General features: G+C 40.9%; 1 protein-coding gene across 7 annotated transcripts in view; it reads left to right on the top strand.

Moving 5' to 3' along the window:
- The window catches only part of elf1.S (E74 like ETS transcription factor 1 S homeolog), a 76,293-nt gene that overhangs the window by 37,813 nt on the left and 15,780 nt on the right, over positions 1–22,700 (top strand). For 4 of the 7 annotated variants that reach the window (XM_018248075.2, XM_018248072.2, XM_018248076.2 and 1 more), the window contains 1 exon segment: positions 18,816–19,035. In XM_018248075.2, the coding sequence (XP_018103564.1) occupies positions 18,964–19,035 (72 nt within the window). In that variant the 5' untranslated portion in view covers positions 18,816–18,963. 7 annotated transcript variants of the gene reach the window in all.

Genomic DNA, 22,700 nt, shown 5'->3' with positions numbered 1-22,700 from the left:
TCGACTATCTAATGGGCGAATAGTCGCAGCGTTTTTGCACTCGATCCAGGACTTCGACTATCGAATGGCGAATAGTAGCATCGTTTTTGCGCTCAATCTATTCGAATCATTCTACTCAGGCGAATTTACGCCAATTCGATAGTCGAGGAGCACAAAAAAATACTCGAAATTCGACTTTTTTTTACTTCGAATCCCTCACTCGAAGTTAGTGAATCAGCCCCTTAGTGTATAACTTGCATTTATATTATCTTTGCCAAAGTGCATAACCTTGCATTTATCAACATTGAACCCTCATTTTCCAGTTTGCTGCCCAGTTTTCCAGTTTAGACAAATCACTATGCAAAGTGGCAGCATCCTGCATGGAACCTATAGTTCTGCACAATTTAGTATCATCTGCAAAAATAGAAACAGTACTTTCAATGCCCACCTCCAGGTCATTAATAAACAAGTTGAAAACCTAGTACAGAGCCCTGCGATACTCCACTAACAACACTGGTCCAATTAGAAAATGTTCCATTTACCACCACTCTTTGTAGTCTATCTTTTAGCCAGTTCTCTATCCAGGTACAAATACTATGTTCCAGGCCAACATATAGCTTAATGGCTTATTGCTTACTCTATTCCTGCGGAAGGTGCCAGAGAAATAGAAGTTTGCAAAGCCTATTGGTCTCAAAATCAAAGGTGAACATAACATTAAAGTGACCTGTGAAATTCCTCGCATTTTATACATACAGTATATAGGGTCTAATATTCCAAGTAAAGTAAATTATAACATTGTATTGATAGTTACTACTTGGTCAAACATTAAGAATATCTTTGGATTTTATATTTTCCTTTCGGTGCAGAAAAGAATTGTCCAAATACTTTCTCCCAATATACAAGTTGCATCAGAAATTCAGAATTCTGAAGACTGACAATGCTTAGTACAGCTGTTGAACACGATCACCCTATGCAGCAGAATGGTGTTGAATGTTTATAAATCTGTGAATTTGTTAAAAACTTCCCTATCAGGTTGGTTGACAACTCTTCAGAATTCCATGCAGGCTTTGCATTGCACATATAGATATATTCCATGTGCCCCCTACGCATCCACTAACTTGTGAGTCATTAAGACGACCTTCGTCACTCTGCAAGTTGCGCAGTGAAGCCAGACCTAAGGAAGGAGTGCTGTCTGAATGAGCTCTGATGCACTTCATCCCTGGCTCTTTGTAAATCTATTTGTATGTGATGCATCTGAGGATTCTAATAAGAAAACACTTATTTGCACAAAGGAGTGAGACCATAAAACATGAAATCAAATCGATGAGCTGGGCAGGGACTTGTAAAAGCAGATAAAATGCTTTGGCTGGATATAAAGTGAAATTATATATACAAAAACACACAGATAAGCATATAAAAGGCTGGCTTGTTAGGCCATGTCTTCCTTTTTTACTTCTTTGAACGGAGCAGCTAGTGCTGCACTGTTTATCACCAAGTAAAGAGTAGAAAATTGCATGTACAAATGGAATTTTGCTGATTTGTTCATCTGCTTCTGCCTCAGAGGTCACTGTTTGAACTGATCCTCCCACAGTGATTTTGTTTGTTTGTGCTATAATCCTATATAAAACATGATCTCCGTAAATAGGTTTTGTGTCTAAAATGTGTGGGACAATTGGATAAATGGAAAAACCCTGTTGCTATTGTTCTTTTTGTATTAAATAATTCATACAGAGAGCAGTTTGTTTATACACACTATCCTTTCCCTAGAGTCATCCCTCTTTTATCACAGATATCTGGTGCAAAGTGCAGAGTACAACACCTGTGGACTCAAGGCATCCCTGGCATATGGCAGATGGTAAGGGCAGAACTTTTTAGCACCCTGTGCCCAATGGCACTCCCTAACTTGTGTGTCTGAATCATGTGCCCCCCCAGCCACACTTCCCGAATATAGTGCTGCCAAACAGTATTCATGGAGGGAATGCTGGTCTTTGTGCTTCATTCTAGAGCAGAAAGATCTGCACCATGGTGCAAAGTGCAGGGCAGGTGCAAACATGCAAAAAACAAGGCAGTTTGCAACAGTTTTTATTTAACACTTTTCATCCTGCACGGTACTTTGTAAATGAGGCCTTATGTATCAATAACTTAGTTAGAAACTAATAGGGGGCCCAATCTGCATTTCAGAATAGGGGGTGCAACTGGCACTGCCCCCCCCCAGTAGGGCCCTTTAGAGTCATCACAGGATGCTACACAGAGGCCTGAAGGTAAGGCCACAATCGTGTCCCCGCAGGATGAGGTGGGGAGAAGAATGGGGGACCTGTGATCCCCTAGTTACACCACTGGGGCTCCCTCTGCCATTCTCAAGTAATGGGCAAAGGGCAGCTGCCCCTATTGGGCACCCCCTAAAGATGGCTCTGCTTCCAGCTCTAGTCTGATCCAGGAGCCATATCACATGCAATAAATCCCAGCTGTCTGAAATAGCAGATCCTGCCACTCACCTTATTATCATCTTCGATTCACAAAAGAAATGGCCATATATATATATATATATATATATATATATATATATATATATATATATATATATATATATATATATATATATATATATATATATATATATATATATATATATATATTATCCTTCCATGTACTGAGACTGCTTATTGACAGGAAAAGGAAAAACTCCTTTTCTAGTGGCAAAAATAGGGGTATACTGTTGCGCAAATACAAATGTGTGTTTGTCATCTCATGGAATCAAAAGCGGCATCCGTAGGGGGCCCATTTACTAGAAATCAAATTGCGATTTTTTTTTTATACACGAGTCTTGAAAAATTTGTGGTTCTCCTAATATTTCTAAAAAGCTCTTTTAAATGTATTAAGTGTAAAAAAACAATGAAATCTTTAATGCCTTACTTTGCCAAGTAAAAATTGGCGAGGTCCTATAGAAGTCAGCAGGAGCTGTGCTGATCTTATTGGACTTCTTTAATTCAATTTGCACTTTTAGAGGTTTTTGAAATAAAAAATTCGATAGAAATTGTCTGAAAAACTAGTCATATTTTTTTTAATAAATTCAATGGCAATCGTGGTTTTAGAATTTGCGAGTTTAGTCGTGGTTTCCAAAAACCTTTCAAACCACTAAAATTAAGCCTCCGCCACCCTGATGAATCTCTAGAGGGGCCACTGGAGACACCACATGTTAATACCCACTTACAAATGTGAACCATGTTTGTTTAGCTTGCTTACCTTTTCTTGTCTTATTTTGTTTCATGTTTTCCCCCTTCCCTTAAGGGCAGTGACACAGGCGGCAATTTAGGGAGATTAGTCACCGGCGACAAATCTCCTCTTCTTCGGGGCGACTAATCTCCCCGAACTGCCTTCCCGCCAGCTAGAATGAAAATCGCGGTGGGATGGCACACGGAGTGCTTAGTTATCCAAAGTCGCCCAAAGTTGCCTCACAAGGACTGAGAACCATCCCGTTGGCAATTTTCATTCTAGCCGGCAGGGAGGCAGTTCTGGGAGATTAGTCGGTGAATTAGGGTGAATTGCAGCGTGTGTCTCTGCCCTAAAACAAAAAAAAAAACGAAGCCTCCACATGTTGTTAACTAGAACAGCTGCTAAATATGAGCTGTCACCTTGCCAATACTAGCAGTGCTTGTACTACGGTAGGAGCTCCTTGATATCACCCAGATTAGGAAGATGCTGAATTTTAATAGGATAAGGCAGCATCGGGGACTTCAAACATGAATGGGTTAAACCAGTTAATTTATTTCAGCTGCCCCTTTTCCTTTTACAATAAGCAAAATGTGTTTTGAGTGGGAAAGGAAGAGTTAAGTATGAAGTCAACAGGTATAGACAGATCCAGGTATGTGATATGTTTGTTTTGCAAGGTGCTACAAATGCTTGCTCTGTGTAACCTGATACGGAGTAGGCTGGGCCAGCCATACCTAGGAAAGCAGGCAGCAATGCAAGAGAACTGGAATTTCAGGTCCTGGTGGGTAAATGCAGCCGGCCCTCCCAGGGCTGTGACTGTGCCTGTTGCTGTCAGCCCCACCGAGAAAACAGGCATGAAGGACGGGGATGTTACTCTACAATTTGCTAGAAACCCAAGATAATAGGATTTCTGTACGAGGTAAAGTAACATTGTTATTGTTGGAATTTCTGCTCAGTTACAGTAGGCCAAAGACCAGCAAGATAGATAGATCTCTTGCCTTCACTTGTGCTTTATGTAACAATGTTTTGGGTGGAAGATAAATTGCTGCAGCCTTCCAGAAGCTATTGTAAATCTGCAATAATGTTACCTTAGCCTAAAAGCCTAAATAATGCATCAATATGTATCTTTATAGCAGTTTATTGCATGCATAGCACTTTGCAGAATGATGTCATGAAGATAAATGGCTTCCATTGTTTTTGTTCTGCATTTTCTAGTCAGTCTCTTGTTGGTTCAGGGGTACCCCCAGTTTGCATGTTTTGTGGAACTACTATCAGCTTGCCAGTAGGTTGTAGTTCAGGAGTAGCTGGAAACACAAGGTTTAAAGCCTTTGAGGTTTTATCATAGTGGAAATAAATGCTCGTGTATTTTGCTTGGGAGCTTGTAGTGTTTGGCATCTGGGTTTTTAGGTTTTGTTATGGTGACTGAAAGAATTCAATATGTCACTATAATGCCTTTCTGTCTGCCAGGGAGAGGCTTTATTGAAACCTATAACTCGGTTCATTCATTTTCTCCCAACAGAATTTGCATTATACTGCAGTAATACAGTCATTGATTGTCCACTAATACTGTTCTCATTCATTACTCCATGAATAGATCATTATAGCACCATAAATAGTGTAGGTTCCAATGGTTTATATGCATGATAAGGTTTTTTCAACAAAAATTGCATTCAATGTCTGCTTTCATGTGATAATAAAACAATTTATTTTTATTGCCTAAAAATGCAAAATTATCCTGATTGCAAAGCTGAACAATAGCAGCAAAAGGGTTGAAATGATGTCCTATTGTCAGGAAAAAACACTGTTTTCTCAACACTATCTGTTGCAAACCAGAAACACAAGATCCTTTTGTTTGGCTCTTTGTTTCGCAATTTCAACTCCCAGCACCCATGGCAGACACGGAGTTGCAGTTTGGCAATAAATAGAGACAGGTTACAGATTGCAGACTATGAGATAAGCCCATTGATGACTGTGACAAGTTGCTCCCCACTACAACACTAATAGAACAATCATTTGCTTGAATTCTCTTTGTTTGTGGTTAGCAGCAGTGCAGTGTTAGAATGCATTCTGATGAGTAGCCAGCTTTTAAGGAAAGCATACAGTTGCTTTACATTGGAGGTGAGGAGGCCCAGACTGACTGTGTGTAAAAATTTGGCAAATGCCAGTGGGGTATTAATTGCCATGTGTTTATTTTTGGGCCTCTGAGGGCTTCACTGTACTTGAAATTCCATATTTGAATCATAGTCCAGAACTAGAGGGAGGCCACTTAAAATGCTCTACTACAATTGATGCCAGGAAACAGTTGGAAACCCTATATGCAGAGAGGTGTGTGGGTGTAAGCCACTACTGCATTATGGGCACATACACAAGATCAGCTTCAATGAACAGCTGGAAAATGACATTTGCAATATAGGAACTGGCAGGCTTATGTCTATTTAAAGGAGAATTCAACCTGTAACAAAAAAAACCCTACCACCCTACGTAGACCCCCTCCCTCCTCCCCCCAGCCTAGCTGCCCCCCGGGGAAATGCCCCTAACGTTTTACTTACCCCGTGGTGCAAATTCAGGGATCGAAGTTCACCACGTCTTCATCTCTTCTACTGGCAATTCGGCAATAATTGTCCATTTCGGTGAATGTGCAGTTGTCGCAAACCAGTTAATTGATCCAGCTGCACATGCGCCGCTTTGCCGGTCTCAGTCTCAGTGTACCGAAGACCTGGAAGATGGCTGCGGTGAACTGCGATCCCTGAATCTGCACAGAGGGGTAAGTAAAAAGTAAGGGGCATTTCCTTGGGGGGGCAGCTAGGCAGGGGGAAGGAGTGAGGGGGGTCTACGTAGGGTAGGGGGGTAGGATTTTTTTAAGTTACGGGTTGAATTCTCTATTAAAGGATCAGAATCTCTATTTTGTTTAGGAGTGTCTGCGACATGCGCATGCTCGCTGGGCTCTGAGCAGCTGTTGAGAAGCTAAGTTTAAGGGTCGTCGCAATTCATCAAGCAGAAAAATGAACCTGGCCTATCATATATGCTGATGCTACACGGCTGATCATTAAATTCTGATGCTAATTGTGCTGACTTCTGAACTGCCATCTACCAATAATGTGAATATTTACAAATCAGAATTATATTGTGACATTTATATTCAGTATACTGTGGGTCGGCCCCTAAGCTCAGTAAGTGACAGCAGCACAGAGCATGTGAATCAGCAGAAAAGAAGATTAATTGCTACTGGGGCATCTTTGGAGACACAGATCTTCCCTGCTAAAGGGTTGTGGTTGCCTTGGGCTGGTACATAAGTTCAAAACATAATGTACAACATTTCTGCCTTATTTCTTTCGTTTAGCTTTAGTTCTTTTGTTAGAAGATGTGCTTTTTCGACTTTTAAATGAGCCCACTAATTTCACGGCAAAAACACCCTTTACTAGAACACTAGTTTTATTCTGTGGGTCTTTCAGTGTTAAAGGTTATGGGATGTAGTAAGGTAAGAAATGTGGAAAAGATGTAGAAAGTGAAAATGATGTTCATTGTTAATGTTGGTATGTGGAACACAGAAGACGAAAAAGAATAGTGGCTTGATGGCAGCAGACAAAATAAGGTTTGTGATGGATACTGCCTGAGAATATCTGTTTCCATGCATAATTTTGATATTATTGATAAAAATGGACCTTGCACCCATAGTTATAATTTAATTTGGCCTATGGTCTATAAATAGTCAGACTGATGAAGTTTGACAGTCTCCTGTGAAGTTCAAAGTCAATTGCTGTCTGCGTTATTGTGTGTAATTAAAGATTGTGATACTGATTTTGGTTTGAGAATGCTCCTGAATTTGGAAGTGATTGCCTCCAAATGCTTAGCTGTGTTTGCCCTAAGAAATTATTGTGATTGTGCGATTACCCTCTCTCTATATTTTTGCTTGCTGACTGTCTTTGGTTATAGTAACTGAAAAATCACCAATAAAAGAGGCTTGGTGTATATTCTACACAGAATATCTTTTATGGTATGATGGAACATCATTTTGCCAAGACGTGTTCAGTGGTAGATCGAGGTCTTGCCGGCCACTGTCGAGAGTATAATCTTCCACTTTTTCTAGAGAGGGCATTGTTCATTATGCTGTTTGTTTTGAAGAGTTGTGTTGTGATTATTTTGTTATGGCTACCGATTCTTATAGGTTTTTTTGCATTTAAAGGGAAAAAAAAACATCTGTTGTGTTCAACATGACCAAAATAAACAGGCCTTATGTTTCAAATGGGCCATAAGCAAAGAATAGGTAAAATGTAATGTTTAAATGATGTCTAGCAGACTAAAAGGCCAGTGATACAGTGCTCTATCGTCCCTGTTAAATGATCTTGTTGCTATTGTTATTGCTGATTATAAAGCACTGTACAAGTGGTGATCCCCTGTAATTGCACGGAAATTATTGTGTCTGCATTTTTGTGTGATTCTGCAGAATTGTTTCATGTAGGTTTTTTACTTGCAGCCTTAGCAGTAGCAACAGATGGGAAGGAAGATATTTTCAGGTGCTTTGCCGCCAGTGGAAGAGGCGATTTCCCACAGATGACAAAGCATCCTGTGTGTCAAGGGGATATAATAAAAAAAATGATGTAAACGTATTGAGCATGTTGACATTTATAATTATTTTCTATTTTTAGTGGTTTCTGAGATATTATCAATTTTAGAAGTCTTTAGACTGCTAATACCGTCTTTCAGCTCAATAGACCTCTTTAAAGGTCAGAGGGGGTTATTTATAAATACTGGTCCAATATGTACATGGGCAGTATCTCCAAGCATCAAGATATTTTATTTCAATGTTCTGCCTTCAGATGACTGAAAATGGCTAATCACTAATTGGTTGTGTTATAAATTGGGCCCACTGTAAGAGACTGCAAGTGCACTTTCTGTATTGTCAAGTAATCCTAAAGTTGATTACTCTCTGTCATTCAGAGGGTGCTGTTGAGCTAAAAGCCAAAGCAGAGATCAGGCCCTCTGTGGCCAGGCCCAGGATTTACAAATGGTGCGCCCCTAGGCAGTCTCTGCTCAATGCCCCCTTATGCATCCCCCCTCTGTCGTCCCCTCCCACGTCGTCCTCCCGTCACCTTCCATTCAGCGTCATTCTCCCCGTCTCCTTGCACTTGCACGTATATACGGATGCCACCCCTCAATTTCTGCCACCCTAGGCCCAGGCCTTTGTGGCCTTGCCACACATCCGGGCCTGTCTGTAGCATTTGCCTTAAAGAGATACTGACATCGGAAAATAACCTTTTTTATTATCTATCATAACATTGCCTTTGAATACTATTTATAATTTTGCCATAAAAGTATTTGCCTGATGCTTTTACATTACATTTCTTACTTCCCTGTTCCTCAATGAGGGGGCTGAAATTCGATATGAACAGCACCATGATGTCTTATAAATAAAAATGCCTTTATTGCACACTTATAGGGCATTACCGCAACATTTTAGGTCTCACTTGGCCCTTTTTCAAGCTGAGGGGGCTGCCATATTTGTGCAGCAGTAGTCTGTTAGCATTAGAAACTCAGGTTGACAAAACAGTCAGGTTTAGCAACTTCAAGTGACAATTACTTACAAAAGCAGAACTATCAGCGAAAAACAACCAACACCTATAAGTAACTTTTGATGTAGATTAATATTTTGAAAAAAATTTTTTTTAGCGTCAGTATCACATTAAGGTCAATGACACACTGTAGTTGTAATAGTAGTCCCCTTTCCATTAATGAGATCAATGGCCAGTGCTTTAAGTAGATTTTTTTTTAGCTCGAACAGTGTTATGGTACAAACTCTGTTTGCCATACAATTTTGTAGTAGACCTCCCCCCTCCCCCAGCTTCCGACTTCAGGGTTGAGCTTTTATAGACGTGCGCCTCTCGCCTCACCCATTTTGGTGCATCATCGGCGGGTCTATAATAGGAATGCGGAAGTCGGGCACGGGTTGGTGGGACGGCGGTTGGCGGGTTTGTGATAGGAAGCTGCAGGCTGGAACTAGGCGTAGGCAGAGTAGGCACGTGCCTAGGGCGCAAAGCTGGGAGGGCGCCAGGCACATACCTTCTCTGTCGACTACCCCAAGTCCGGTTCCCTTCTCTGCCCGTTTCTTCACGCTTCTTGCACTTCTGCACATGCTCGCGAACTTCACGCATGCACACGCGAGAGCAAATTTGCGCACACGAGGGTAAATGCGCACACCAAACAGGCGCTGCGACTGCCCGGCTTGCCTAGGGAACTGGCACTGGGAAGCTGCCATCCTAACTCTACTGAAAAAAGTGGATAAATCCCTGTGCTGCAAGCGTTATTATGGGAAATGCAATGTTAAGCATTTTGCACAGACTCTGTAATAGCTCAAATCAGCCCCTTCAGCAGAGAAACTTACAGGCTAGTTTCTCCTCCACTGGTACCAAAAACACAGTAGGGCTAATTTTACCAGCCAACTAACATATCAGTCTTTTTTTTTTAACTGTGGGAGAAAATACAAAACATAAACAGATAGTGCTCTTGCCAGAAATGAAGCTCCTCCCCTCCAGCAACGAGGCAGCAGTGCTAACCAAATGTCAACAAGAAAAGCTGTACAAACCCTCAAAGAGGAAAATGTACAGGAGACATGTTGGGAAGACTCTTGGAAATGCGTCCCAGAAAATTATATGAAGAAAAATGAATATAATTGCACTGGTAAGTATTGCCCCAACATGTGAATGGCTGCCTTTTGGAAAGATGCCGAACAGTATCCACAATTCCAGGTGGTTTAACACATTCGCAAGTACGTTGTAAGTCTGAAAAGCTGCCATCACTTCACACATAAAATCTCTCCTTCCCCAGACCCCAGGCACAAGCCTCACCTGCCTATCTGATTTTGTTCAAATGCTTTGGGCATCAGAGTGTTAGGAATGCAAAAACATATTCCCTTCATCTAGCATTGACCACACGGGACAACTTTCCCAAGTCAAAATGAAGCAAGGTAATCCTCCCACATGAGGGCGGGCAACATGTGCCCATGTCTACTCTAATGCAATTTTGTTTTTTATGTAATGGCTGATTCCTGTGGATTTTAGTTGACACATTGGCAGGCTAAGCTTTAAACGTCTAGCTTCACATTTGTTCACGATAAGAATGTCATGATGAGTAACATCAGGTGACTAAAGTTACAGTGTGGCCCTGCCCTATAATGAATCACCAGCACTCCCACTTTCCAAACTTTCCTCTAATGCTTACTGCTTTTTACTACTGTTTGTTTTCTAATATAAGCAAACATCAAATCCCCCTATTAGCCACCGGCAAAGTGAGAGCCGTAAGCAGCAGTAAAAGCCCAACTGTTTGCTAGTGAAGGAATTGTAGTGACAGCAGTGGAGTGCTCCTAATGAAACTTTTGTTTGTGAATATATGAGCAAAGGTCAGTGCCGTTCTGCTGAGTCACCTTTTAGTGTACTGCACACCCAGGAGAGGAATGGGAGAGAAATAAAGAAAAGCTCCCTTTTGTGAGAGGGAAAAAAAAGAGGATCTAGGTGTGTTGCGACTATACTCTCCTAAATAAACCCCTCCCTAAACAGGCACCTAGAGTATCATAGCAAAGTGTGCAAACCAGTTCTGCAGGCATAAACACACTGTAAAGGGTTAACTGATTGCCAGCTGAATAATGGGCGAGTCTCAGATGGTGCAATATCCTGCTGCACTTCAATTCCCACCCAGCTTGCCTTGCACAGCACTAGGGTAAGAGCAAAGGATTATGGACATTGGCATGTGAGTTAAGGGGTATAAGATTAGGGGTGCCACCTTTAACGACGACTAAACCGGAACATAGGGGTCGGGCAGATAGCATTGGGGGTGGGGCATTGATGTTGGGGTGGGCATGATGACATCAGAGGCAGGCACAAAGATGTTACTGAAGTTATGATGCCAGGTTTTAAACTGGACATGACATTTTGAACTGAAAAACGGAGATATCCAGCTCAAAACCACACAGGTAGCAACCCTATATCTATATATATTCCGCCAGATGAGTAAACCAAATCCTTAAATTATAGGTATGAGAGAACTATTCGATTACTCTACTACTCTATTATTATATTATACAGAACTCGGTTAACCAGAAAGCTCTGAAATACAGCAATGCCAATTTAGAAAATAACATTTCTTATTTGTGATCGATTTGCTCTGTTGTTTATATAATAATAGGCATTTAACTGCACTTTGTAATAGCCATGTTGAAATTAGTAACATAGTATTTAAATGTCTCATTTATTGGCCAGATTATTGCTTTGGGTTGCTCAAGGCTGAAAACCAAGCAGGAAGTTGAGACCCAAACAGGCCTTAGGAAAACCGAACTGTTCGGGTCAAAACTGAACAGATGGCAACCCTATAATAAGATGAAGAGAATGGTACATGGGGAGTGGTATATATAAAAGGTAAATGAATGGCATCAGGTCTGGACTGAGAATCAAAATAGGCCCTGATATTTCAGGTAGGCCCCAACAGGCGACACAGAGGCCCAAACAGCCCCCCACCAGCCCACTAATACTTAATACTTAATACTAAGTGTCTATGGCATCTTACGGCAGCCCCTCTGGCATTTGCCAGCGCTCACAGATTGCCAGTCCGGGCCTGAATGGCATAGAGGGACAGATAAGAATGACAGTGAGAGAATGGAACGTGGCAAGAAGGCCGAATGGCTTTTAAAAATGCAGTGTATATAACAAGAACAGATGTATAGATACTATGATTCACCTTGTCTGCCATTTCAGTGTCATCAAAGGGTAGCCACAGTGGCCAGTTACTACCAATAGAAGAAGAGGTAAACATGCATTTTTCCATGACCGTGAGTTGTTTCCATGCCAAAATCAGCTCTGTTTGTGCACACAGTCCCACACAAGGCCCAATGGCACAGCTGTAACAACAAGATTTTAGCATTAAAAACATGCCTTAAAATTATTGGTGTACCTTTTTTTGTATGCTTTTGGCATTGGGTCTGTAAATGAACTCACCTAAGATACTCTTTGAAGGGTGTGTGCATCAAATTTGCATTGAAAGGAATGTAATTGCTGTTACCTCTCCCTGCTTATATGTTTTGTATTATATTTCATTCTGCTCTAGTTACAGTTCATTTGAAAACCTTGAGTAGTCTGTTGCTCTTTGCTTGCTCGTTATTTTTATTATGGAATGCTGATTTATCAGTCAAGCAAAGGTACTGGCATAGGGTTTCAGGTAGGATTATTTGGTTTGGTGTTATTATTTCCTATGGTTATAGACAGACCTGCTGGGAGGCCTGTCTCCTGGATTAAGCCCTCCAATGGTTCTTGATATGCACTCACCCCCCTCATCCAAGGCCTTTACAGTTTTACCTGTATTGTATCATCATTTTAATCTAGCCAATACATATATCTAGAAAACAGGACAGCTATGTCCTAAGGCAATATTTGTTGTAGTTTGCATAAATTATATCATTGTTAATACTATGGTGCACTGACTTGCATGCTATTCCATTTTCTTTTTATTTTGTATGCAAATGATAGATATTTTCATCCATTTAAAGATGTGAAAAAATAGTTTTCAACTTTATTCTTTTAAGGACTATATTGTTAGCAATATCAGCGTTAAACCCTACTGAGCATGCCCCTTTGCTAAAAACAAGATAAACGTATTAAGTAATATAACACTTTAGAAAGTTGGAGTGGTGGCTTACACAGCTTGGGCATTTTACAAATATTAGATAAACATTAAAAAATAAATGATTTGGGGTGTATGGTTTGAGAACCATAACCTTTTTTTGTTATGGTGGACTGTCACAAGAACACAACTATCCACTGATAAAAAAAATTATTTACTGTGTAGCTTTATTCATCATGATGCCCAGATGGACTTAATATAGGAGGCAGAAGATACACTTCAGATCCATTTGGGTGGCTCTGGGATCTGTAGTGACTAACGGAGTGTAAGGTAACTGTCCATATAATTATTATTATTTTATGCCTCTAGCTGAATAAACAGAAACCCTCAGCACCTCAACAGAACTTTGGTCGAAAGACAGCTGGAACACTGCAGGGTGATAATCCCCTCTTATACACAGTCAATGACTTTCCAGCTACTGATGAGTTATGAGTGGAAACCCTTCTGCACTTTAAATGCATCAGAACGAAAGCAATAGTGGTCATCTGCAACCACATGTTAGTGGGCTAAGTTCAATTTCAAGGGCAATCTCCGTGTTTTTTTACCCTTAATGCAGCATTTTCCCCATGATTCCAGCTTAAATGCTGTCATGGTATAATTTCTGGCATTTGATGTAAGAGTGAAATGTTCACCTTACTTTCTCAGCATGAGTGAGCACCGGTGATTATTGCAGGCCACTGTGGGAACCCTGGTACTATTGCCTGGTGCAGAGGTGGCAGTATCTCCAGGATTTCCCTTCATCAATTGGCACATGTCATGTGTACCATTACCTTACAGAAAGTGGAACAACCAACATTCATGTCTCTCATTTGGTTTCTGTAGTCTTTCTGGCTGCAGGTTTTTTACTTCTAAGACTGAATTGAACCCTAGACTGTTAACTAACCCCCTTAGTTGGTAAACAGTTCTCTTTGCTCTTAAGTTCATGATTTATTTTGACTCTACTGAGTTAAAAGGTCTGATGTGTACCTAATGTGAACACACAATGACGTTCTTTTCTAGCTGTATTTTGATTAGTCGAAGGAAACAGTATGTGTTGATGCCCTTCTGACCATGACTATCATTTACTTTGATGTGAGAGAGTCAATGAAGAATGCAATTACCCACAATCCTATACATTTCCTCTTTTCAACCCTATCTATTCTTTCAGGTGTTCCCATTCCGTTTCATAGGAGCTGGCTGGGGATAATTTTGTGCTAGTTTAAGCAGTAGCATGGATAACCTGATGCCCCTGATAAAAGATAAATAGCTTTCACAGATATGTATTACATGTGTAATAATGTTGAGTATTGTAAATATTTTGCTTGTACTGAGGAGCACAGTCCCCTAATCTTAAGGCTCCTTCATCTGCCAAACTATCATATAGCTTGAGCGCCTTGGTCAGGGTCGGACTGGGCCGGCAGGACAGCAGAATGGGTCCACATCGGCCCAAACCTGCTACCTTGATCGGCTACCCCCTAAAGTCTGGTGTGGGGGTTGGGTCCAGAGTTTGGAAGTTGGGAGGAGCCCCCGGTAAGTGCCAGGGTGGCCCTTAGTGTGGCAGCCCTAGTGGGCTCCAAATGCTCCAGTCCAACCCTGGCCTTGAGAATAGTACAAAATCTATGTGTGCAGGATTGCCAGAAACTGTTTCTAGGGCTGCTACCTGGTACTGCAGCCACTTGGAAGGTGTAGCCAAGTATTAATAAATGCTTATGATACCCCCTATACCATGAATGCATTGGTCCTGTAAGCTACAAACTGTGGGTTACTAGAATTGGTACAGTTTGGGGGATTACCTATCTTGTAAGCAAAATAAATGTTTTAAGGCAGAGAAGTAGTTATTATGACTTGGTCCAAAACTCGCAAAACTCGTTGGTCTACTCATGAGTTGGACTGGCTTGGCATGTCTAAAAATAATTGTGTGTGTTAGAGCAGTTGGCGCTAACCTAGTTTTTATATGAAATTGTACAAGTGCAGTTGCATTAAGCAACCTATTCGATGTTTGCTTTCAGTTTCTATCTTTTAGTACTGAGGGAGAAATGTAATAAAGTTTGCAAAGAGAAGAAGCTTGCAAAAAAAACATTTGCATGTCGCAATGTAATATTCTTCATTAGGCATTTATTGCATTGCGAATCTTAATTGTGCATCCTGAACGATTTCTGTGTGTTACATTCCCCCATAAGTGCCCAAACTCCGGGAAAGTAATCGATTATTGTTTAAAGAACCCCCCCCTTCTGTGATGTCACCAGTGGATATGGATCAAGCATTTTTCCTGCAGTTTGTTTTTGCTTTATTGCTTTATGCATAATCTGCATGCATCCTGCCATGTCTTTTATCCATGATACTGTTTTGTCTCCCAGAACGCAAGTAATTGCAGCTGCCTGAATAATATGTACTTAGCAACTCGCTTGTGATTTAGGCGTTTATTGTGTAACAATGATTGTGGCAAAAGAGAATGCACTTTATTAGGTGCAGTGTAGGTGTAGGTACAAGGCAGTTGTCTTTTCCCCAATAAGGATATCATTAATCCTTATTGGGGGCGCAAAGCAATACTATTGGGTTTATTTAACGCTTAAATAGTTTTTTAATAGACTTAAGGTATGGGATCCAAATTACAGAAAGACCCCTTATCTGAAAAACCCCAGGTCCAGAACACTATTGTTACATACCTGGATTTCTGTTTGTTTCAAATATATCCCCCCCCCCTTGTTTCTGTGTCTACTTTTCTCCAGGATTGGGAAAATCCTGTCTAAATCCAGAAAAAAAGTTTTTAAAAGCATTTTGCATATTTTCATTGTCAATGCAGAGGTTTTCAGATTTTAGTTCATGCCCCTTTTTGTGATCAACATTTGGCTAGGCTGCTTAGCTGACCATAGTCAAACATAAAAGAAGTCTAGCTGTAGCTCCAGCAATATTCAAGACTGCAAATTTTCCCACCCTGCCACCATCCTTCAGCTTCTTTAGTCTCCATTAGGGGCACCTCCATCATTTTTGCAAACTTGGTTGTTTTTTTTTTTTAAATGACTTAATGTTTAGGGGCAATAATATCACATTATGTCAGACATTTTTAAATCATCTTTTTTTTTTTTATGCATCTTACTTAATGATGTCAGTCCATGATGACATGACAGATGTATGGATATGTAATGCAAAAGTAAATTTGGCCATAGCATATGGACCTTCTCCTGGCGTCCTGGCTGGTTGCAGGCATTGGCAACTGTTCTGCATCAACATTTCCTCTTGTTAGTTGTCTCTATATTTGAGGAGTAGTAGAGTGTAAACATTAAAGGTGGCCATACGGGCCGATAAAAGCTGCTGACAGAACGAGTCGGCAGCTTATTGACCCGTGTATGGGGCCCTCCGACGGGCTTCCCCGAGATGATATTGGGCCGAGAGTTGGCCAGATGTCGATTGGGCAGGGCTAAAAATCCCGTTTGTTGATGCGGTCCCGCAATCTGACCGCCTATATTCCTTTCATTATGATGCTATTGTTGGGACCTAGAGCCCACGATCGGATAAGCCTAATATCGCCCTCAAGGTGGGCATATCGGGGGGAGAGATCCACTCATGTGAGTGGATTTCCTAGCTTCAACTAAAAGATATCACTTGAAATAGTCTTTTTAGTTAATGGACAAATTGTACATTTAAACTATCATTTCAAGATAAGCTTGGTCTTACGATAACGAAAAGATCTTTTAAGAATCTTAATGTCAATGGCCACCTTAACTTAGATGATTGCTTGAAATGCAATCGTATTTATGTGTTATGAATAAACCTTTGAGTTTCAGAATGTTGTGCTCAATGGCAGAAATCCTTAAAATATTTTCGTGTTCCTCTGGCTGTAATGTCAGTGATCTGTTTGAAAAAGGCAAACATGTTTACACTGTAGCTGAAATATGAATTGCTTTATATGAAACTCTATATGCAAAGTCGTAAAGTGGAGACTGGCATATTTTTGGACAGACTTTCATTAGCAGTGGCCCCTTACTAGCAGATTTCTTTATCCCTGGTCAGATATTTCAAGCTCAGGACTTTGGTCACAATTTCTTAAAGTTTCTTGTTCAGCTGTTCATTATACAGTATTCATCCATTGCTGTTATTCTCTATATCTGTTCATCTTCTTTTTCTAAAAGATTAACCTGTGCACTATTTAAAGGTACAATAGTAAAGTTTACAGTCAGTACAGTATATACTGTATGTTCAGTAACTCATCGCCATATTTTATTCAGCACATGGGAACTTGTTTATCTGATGTTTGTTTGTACTTTGAACTTTTCTTAAGTTGCTGGAACTATATAAATATGTTATGACAATAATGAAGCATGTCCTGGCACACCATGATCTGTTCAAGTAGAAAAAACAAAAATAGCCCCCATATATGATGGAGATGTGGTGACTTACAAGTGGAAACTTGGGTTTGGGTGACAAGTCCCAAAACCAAGTCCCAAAAAGGGTGCGGATTAAATAATACTAGAAAATTTAAGCAGGCACTCCAAAAATCCTGAATGTTGTAGGTCAAGTTGCTACTGCCACTACTTTCATTGATTAGCACCCACAAATCAGATTTGTTTGTGATCCATTGGGAAGGTTAAAGCAGGAGGGACCCAGACATGCGTAGATGGTCAAGCAGTAGGTTGAAAGAGGCCAAATTACATAAGCTTTACAGAAGCTTGATAGATCCTTTCACAGAGCATAAAAAAATGGTTACTGCTAAATGCGTCACCACAGTTTTCAAAAGTTGTGTCCCAAACTGTTCTTCGGGCCTGGTTGTCCCTCTCTCTATCTGCTTGGTATTTGAGTTAAGGTGGCCATACAAGGCAGATAAAAGCTGCCAATATCATTCCATTAGACTGATTCCGCTGCTTTTCTGCCAGTTTCCGAAGGGTCTCCCGATCGATATCTGGCCAAGATATTGATCAGGGAGGTTTGATTTGTCTGGAGTCCTGGGGTATAGCAGGATGGCAGGTCTTGCTGGGTTGCAGGTCACCACCCAACCTGAAGTGAAGTCCCCAGTGGACTGGAAGTGATGTCACTCTGGAAGCGGATCAACCAGGTACAGGAAAAAAATTGCTAGGTTGGGAAGGAATCCCGAATCCTGACTACTTTGCGGGTATTCCTTGGGTACGCAAGCTGCTGCAGGTTTTAACATTGCTCTACAAGGTCAGATGGGCAAGCTGGACTCCGACTACAGCAATAAGGTTGCAGTCAGGGAAGGACTTAGAAACTTCATAGATAAGTACTTAAATTAATCTGTTTCAGAATAACAATTTATATCATATTCTGTAGAATCAAAATCTGCCATTGGCTTTTGGGAACTGCAATAAAGCAGCATTTTGATAAACTTCTGAAATCACATACAGCTGGCCATTCCTTTCCTCTTTCTCAACGGAGGTTCAATCCTACTTTGAATAGCATGTATTTTACTTTTTAAACTAGGATAGTGTATCTTCAGCCCCTTATTTGCCTTGTATCTTCCAGCTGCCTCTCTTACATTACTGATGACCCACAATAAGGCAGTTTCCATTTTAACGCTGCATAGTTTCATTCTGGTCTGGGGTGGAGAGGCTGTGGTGTGCAGATCTTTGCATGTTCTCATTTGCCATGACGCGGTCATTGCTGTTTCCTTCCTGAGCTCACAAGCTTGTTCTTCTGATAAGAATACATTTACAGTCCACACAAGAGAAGAAAAAAAAAGAATAATAATAAAACTTGTCAGGGTAAAATTGACTTCTTTCGGTGCTTGATCTTTATACTTCATATTTTTATTTGTGATATATATATTTATTTAGAGCGCAAAAACCTACAAATATAGCACGTGTGTTTTGTTGTACTTTGAATTTCACTGCTGAAATCGTCTTTACAGTGAAGGCTGAATGAATATATGCATATAAGCTTAGCTTTCTGCTTGTAGCAACTGTAATTCTGTCATACACCTCTGTATTCTTTACTGCTTCATATTGTAATAATTCTTCATTTATTTATTACAGATCCTGAAAAGCCCATGAAAAACATATTTAAGGGAATAGTGTATTGGACTGTGTCAAGAAGAAAAACATACTAAAAGAAAATTGTTTACAAGATCCCAATCTCCGCACCCCCTCTTCTCATGAGGCACTGAAGAAGGGAGCCTTTAAAATGGCCACAGCCGTGCAACCAAATGAGCTGGTGTTTGAGTTTGCAAGCAATGTGATGGAGGATGAGCATCAGGTAGGTGCTACTTTTTAGCTGTGATGCTGGAGGTTAGTGTAAGCTACAAAGTGCACCCAGCAACACATGGGATCTGGTCTATGAACAACACTTTAATATATCCCTTTCACACTGGAAGATGTTGGAATCACAAACATTCAAAAACACATGCAGCCATCATATCTTTTGATGCCGTGACTAAAGGTGGCCATAGACTCCAAGATCCGCTCGTTTGGCGACATCGCCAAACGAGCGGATCTTTCCCCGATATGCCACTAAACTGCATGGCTATATCGGGGGTAATTCGAACGTTCGGCCGTATGGCCGAACGATCGAATTACGATGCGCCAAGCGACTCCGACGGGTCGGTCGGGTAAAAATCCAACCTTCCCGATCGATATCGTGGCCAGATATCGATCGGGAAGACCTGTCGGAAGCCCCCATACACGGGCAGATAAGCTGTCAAATTGGTCCAAACGACCGATATCGGCAGCTTTATCTGCCCGTGTATGGCCACCTTTATTTGCTAAGTATATTGACTGGACAATTATCTGCCAGGCAAGGACCAAACATGGAGGAGTTTCAGTTTCCCTTTTTGCCCTGTTTAGTTTAAGAAATAAAAACCTTACATCATTAAAAAAGTATGTTCTACACTAGTATACTATAATATAGAATTAATAATAAAAGTTAATAAAAGTTAATAATAGTTAATAATGCACAATAGCATAGAAACCAGTTAATTCTGCCTCAGAGTTGATTCATAATAAGTTCTGTAGTGTCCTCTTTTATTATATGTGGTGTTTACCTCACTCTGCTTATAGTACATAGTTAAATCAAGTAGAAAAAAAGACCAAAGTACATCAAGTTCAACCCCTCCAAATGAAACCCAGCATCCATACATACGTACACTCACAATGTGCCCTCTATACACTCACATAAACAGTATACATATATCAATTCTAACTATAGAGTTTGGTATCACAATAGCCTTGGATATTATGCTTGTCCAAGAAATCATCCAAGCCACTCTTAAAAGCATTAACAGAATCAGCCGGCAGGGCATTCCACAACCTCACTGCCCTCCCTGTGAAGAACCACCTACACTGCTTCAAATGAAAGTTCCTTTCCTCTCTAGTGTGAAGGGGTGGCCTCTGGTACGGTGATACTCTTTATGGGTAAAAAGAGCCCCTGCTATTTGTCTATAATGTCTTCTAATGTACTTGTAAAGTGTAATCATGTCCCCTCACAAGCATTTTTTCTCCACACAAAACGACCTCAACCTTGACAGTCTACCCTCATAATTTAAGTCTTCCATCCCTCTAACCAGTTTAGTTGCACTTAGTCTCTGCACTCTCTCCAGCTCATTTATATCCCTCTTAAGGACTGGAGTCCAAAACTGCACTGCATACTCCAGATGAGGCCTCACCAGGGACCTATAAAGAGGCATAATTATGTTTTTATCCCCTGAGTTAATGCCCTTTTTTTGTGCAAGACAGAACTTTATTTGCTTTAGTAGCCACAGAATGACACTGCCCAGAATTAGACAACTTGTTATCTACAAAAACCCCAAGATCCTTCTCAGTTAAGCAAACTCCCAGCGCACAGCCATTTAGTGTATAACTTGCATATAAGTGCACATCTTCACCAGAGCGATGGGGAACTGGGCTCCCCAGTGATCCCCGGGAAGCAGCTGGGAGGGATGCCGCCCCTAATATTCTGCCGCCCTAGGCCCGGGCCTTTTGTGGCCTCCCCCACAAATCTGGGCCTGGTTATATCATAATTGTTAGAGCATGCCATTAACTCTAGGTTAATCTTTTTGCCAGCATACAGCGGAGGTTACTACTTTTACTTTTGTAATTTACATTACTTAATAGAGAAGTATATCTTAAGTTAGCATTAGCCTGTTTTCCTTTTAACAGAGGGACTGCCTTAGTTAGTAAACTGTATGCCCCTCTCATTCCTCCCCCATGACCCCTCACTAATCCCACTGCCCCGTCTACCCTAGTTTCCCCATAATTCTTTGGCTCACCCCCCCCTTTCCTAGTTTAAATACTCTCCAAGGGAAAGAAAGCCATTCTTTACCTTAGCAAAGTGGACCCCCTTCCATGAGGTGCAGTACGTCACGACTGTATAGGCTGTACCCATATGAAAAATCAGCCCCGTGCTCTAGGAACCCAAAACCTTTCTTCCTACACCTTGACTTGAGCCACTCATTTAGCTCCCTAAGCTCCGCTGTCTTCCTAAACTTGCATGTGGCATGGGCAAAATTTCAGAAAAAATGACATTGGAAGACCTTCCCTAGACTTAAGCTGGCCATAGACGCAAAGATCTGATCGTACGAATCGAGGATTCGTACGATTTTCGAACCGTGTGTGGAGAGTCCCGACATTTTTCGTCCGGCGGAGATCGGTCGTTTGGTCGATCGGACAGGTTAGAAAATTTCTGTCGGCTGCCGATAATATCTCTGCGTGTATTGCCGATCGTACAGTGGGAAACTGTCACTAGCTTTGGTTGGACATAGATATCGTACGATTGCTGTCAGGGGCAGAACATTGCTGATCTGTTCTTTAACTAATCTGACTGGTAAGACTTTGATCTGAATGGTTAGTGGCGTGTCGGGAGATGGGAAAGTCCGATCGTACAATGATTCGTACGATCAGATCTCTGCATCTATGGCCAGCTTTAGATTAGCCTGACATGGTGCTAAAATGTCACAGAAATGACTGCACACAAATCTGTAGTTGTAGATGATCTCTCCAATATTGCTTTCCTTCAGACTATTCATGGGTTGTGCAGACATATAAGTCATTCTGTGACTTGAAAGATCTTTGCGAGATCTTTTTGATGAGAAACACAGACAGACTTTTGCATAAGAAACAAGTCTGCTGATAACAAGGCTTTAGAGGAGAGGAGAATACTGACAGATAAAAGCAAGGGTCAGACTCACCATATTAGCCAAAGGCAAGTTATAATCTGCACCTTTACACACACCCAGTTTCAGAAAAGACCATGGCCTTTGTTACTAACAACATGTGACTACAGCACCAGTTCAAAAGCACCTTTGTTTTTCTGGGTGTTGTCACTCGCTGGTGATACAGCAGGTTGTGCTGCATGTGTCCTGTACGGATGCATTATTTATTCACACTGTCCTGTAAAACTTTCACCTCATTACTGTGTAGACCTGACAGAATTTCTTCCTTTTAATCACGTTTGTCTCAGAATAATTCAGTCCATATCCCACTGGCTCCTGGCAAGGGATACTTCTTTGTCTTCTCTTCTACTGTCATTTCATTTCTAATAATATTAATATGGCAGACATATTACAAAATGTGAGTGTAATACACTCAAATAGTAGGCTGGTTACAGTCACTTGATGTTTAGTAAAATGCTCTTCATTGTGTAGCAATCAGGATTTTTTGGGCAGTGGGGGTACCAACAAATACAATAGGAAAATAAAGTGACTATGGGGCACATTTACTAAGCTTTACTAATTTTTTTTTTGGGTACTTCGACCATCGAGTAGGCTACTACGACCTTCGACTTCGATTTGTAAAATTCGAACTAAAAATCATTCGACCATTCGATAGTCGAAGTACGGTGTCTTTAAATAAAACTTTGACTACCTACTTTGCCACTTTAAACCTACCGAGCTACAGCGTTAGCCTATGGGGACCTTCCCCGTAAGT

This window comes from Xenopus laevis, chromosome 2S (assembly GCF_017654675.1).
Source record: "Xenopus laevis strain J_2021 chromosome 2S, Xenopus_laevis_v10.1, whole genome shotgun sequence".
NCBI lineage: Eukaryota > Metazoa > Chordata > Amphibia > Anura > Pipidae > Xenopus > Xenopus laevis.
This window is presented reverse-complemented; position numbering and strand designations above follow the sequence as displayed.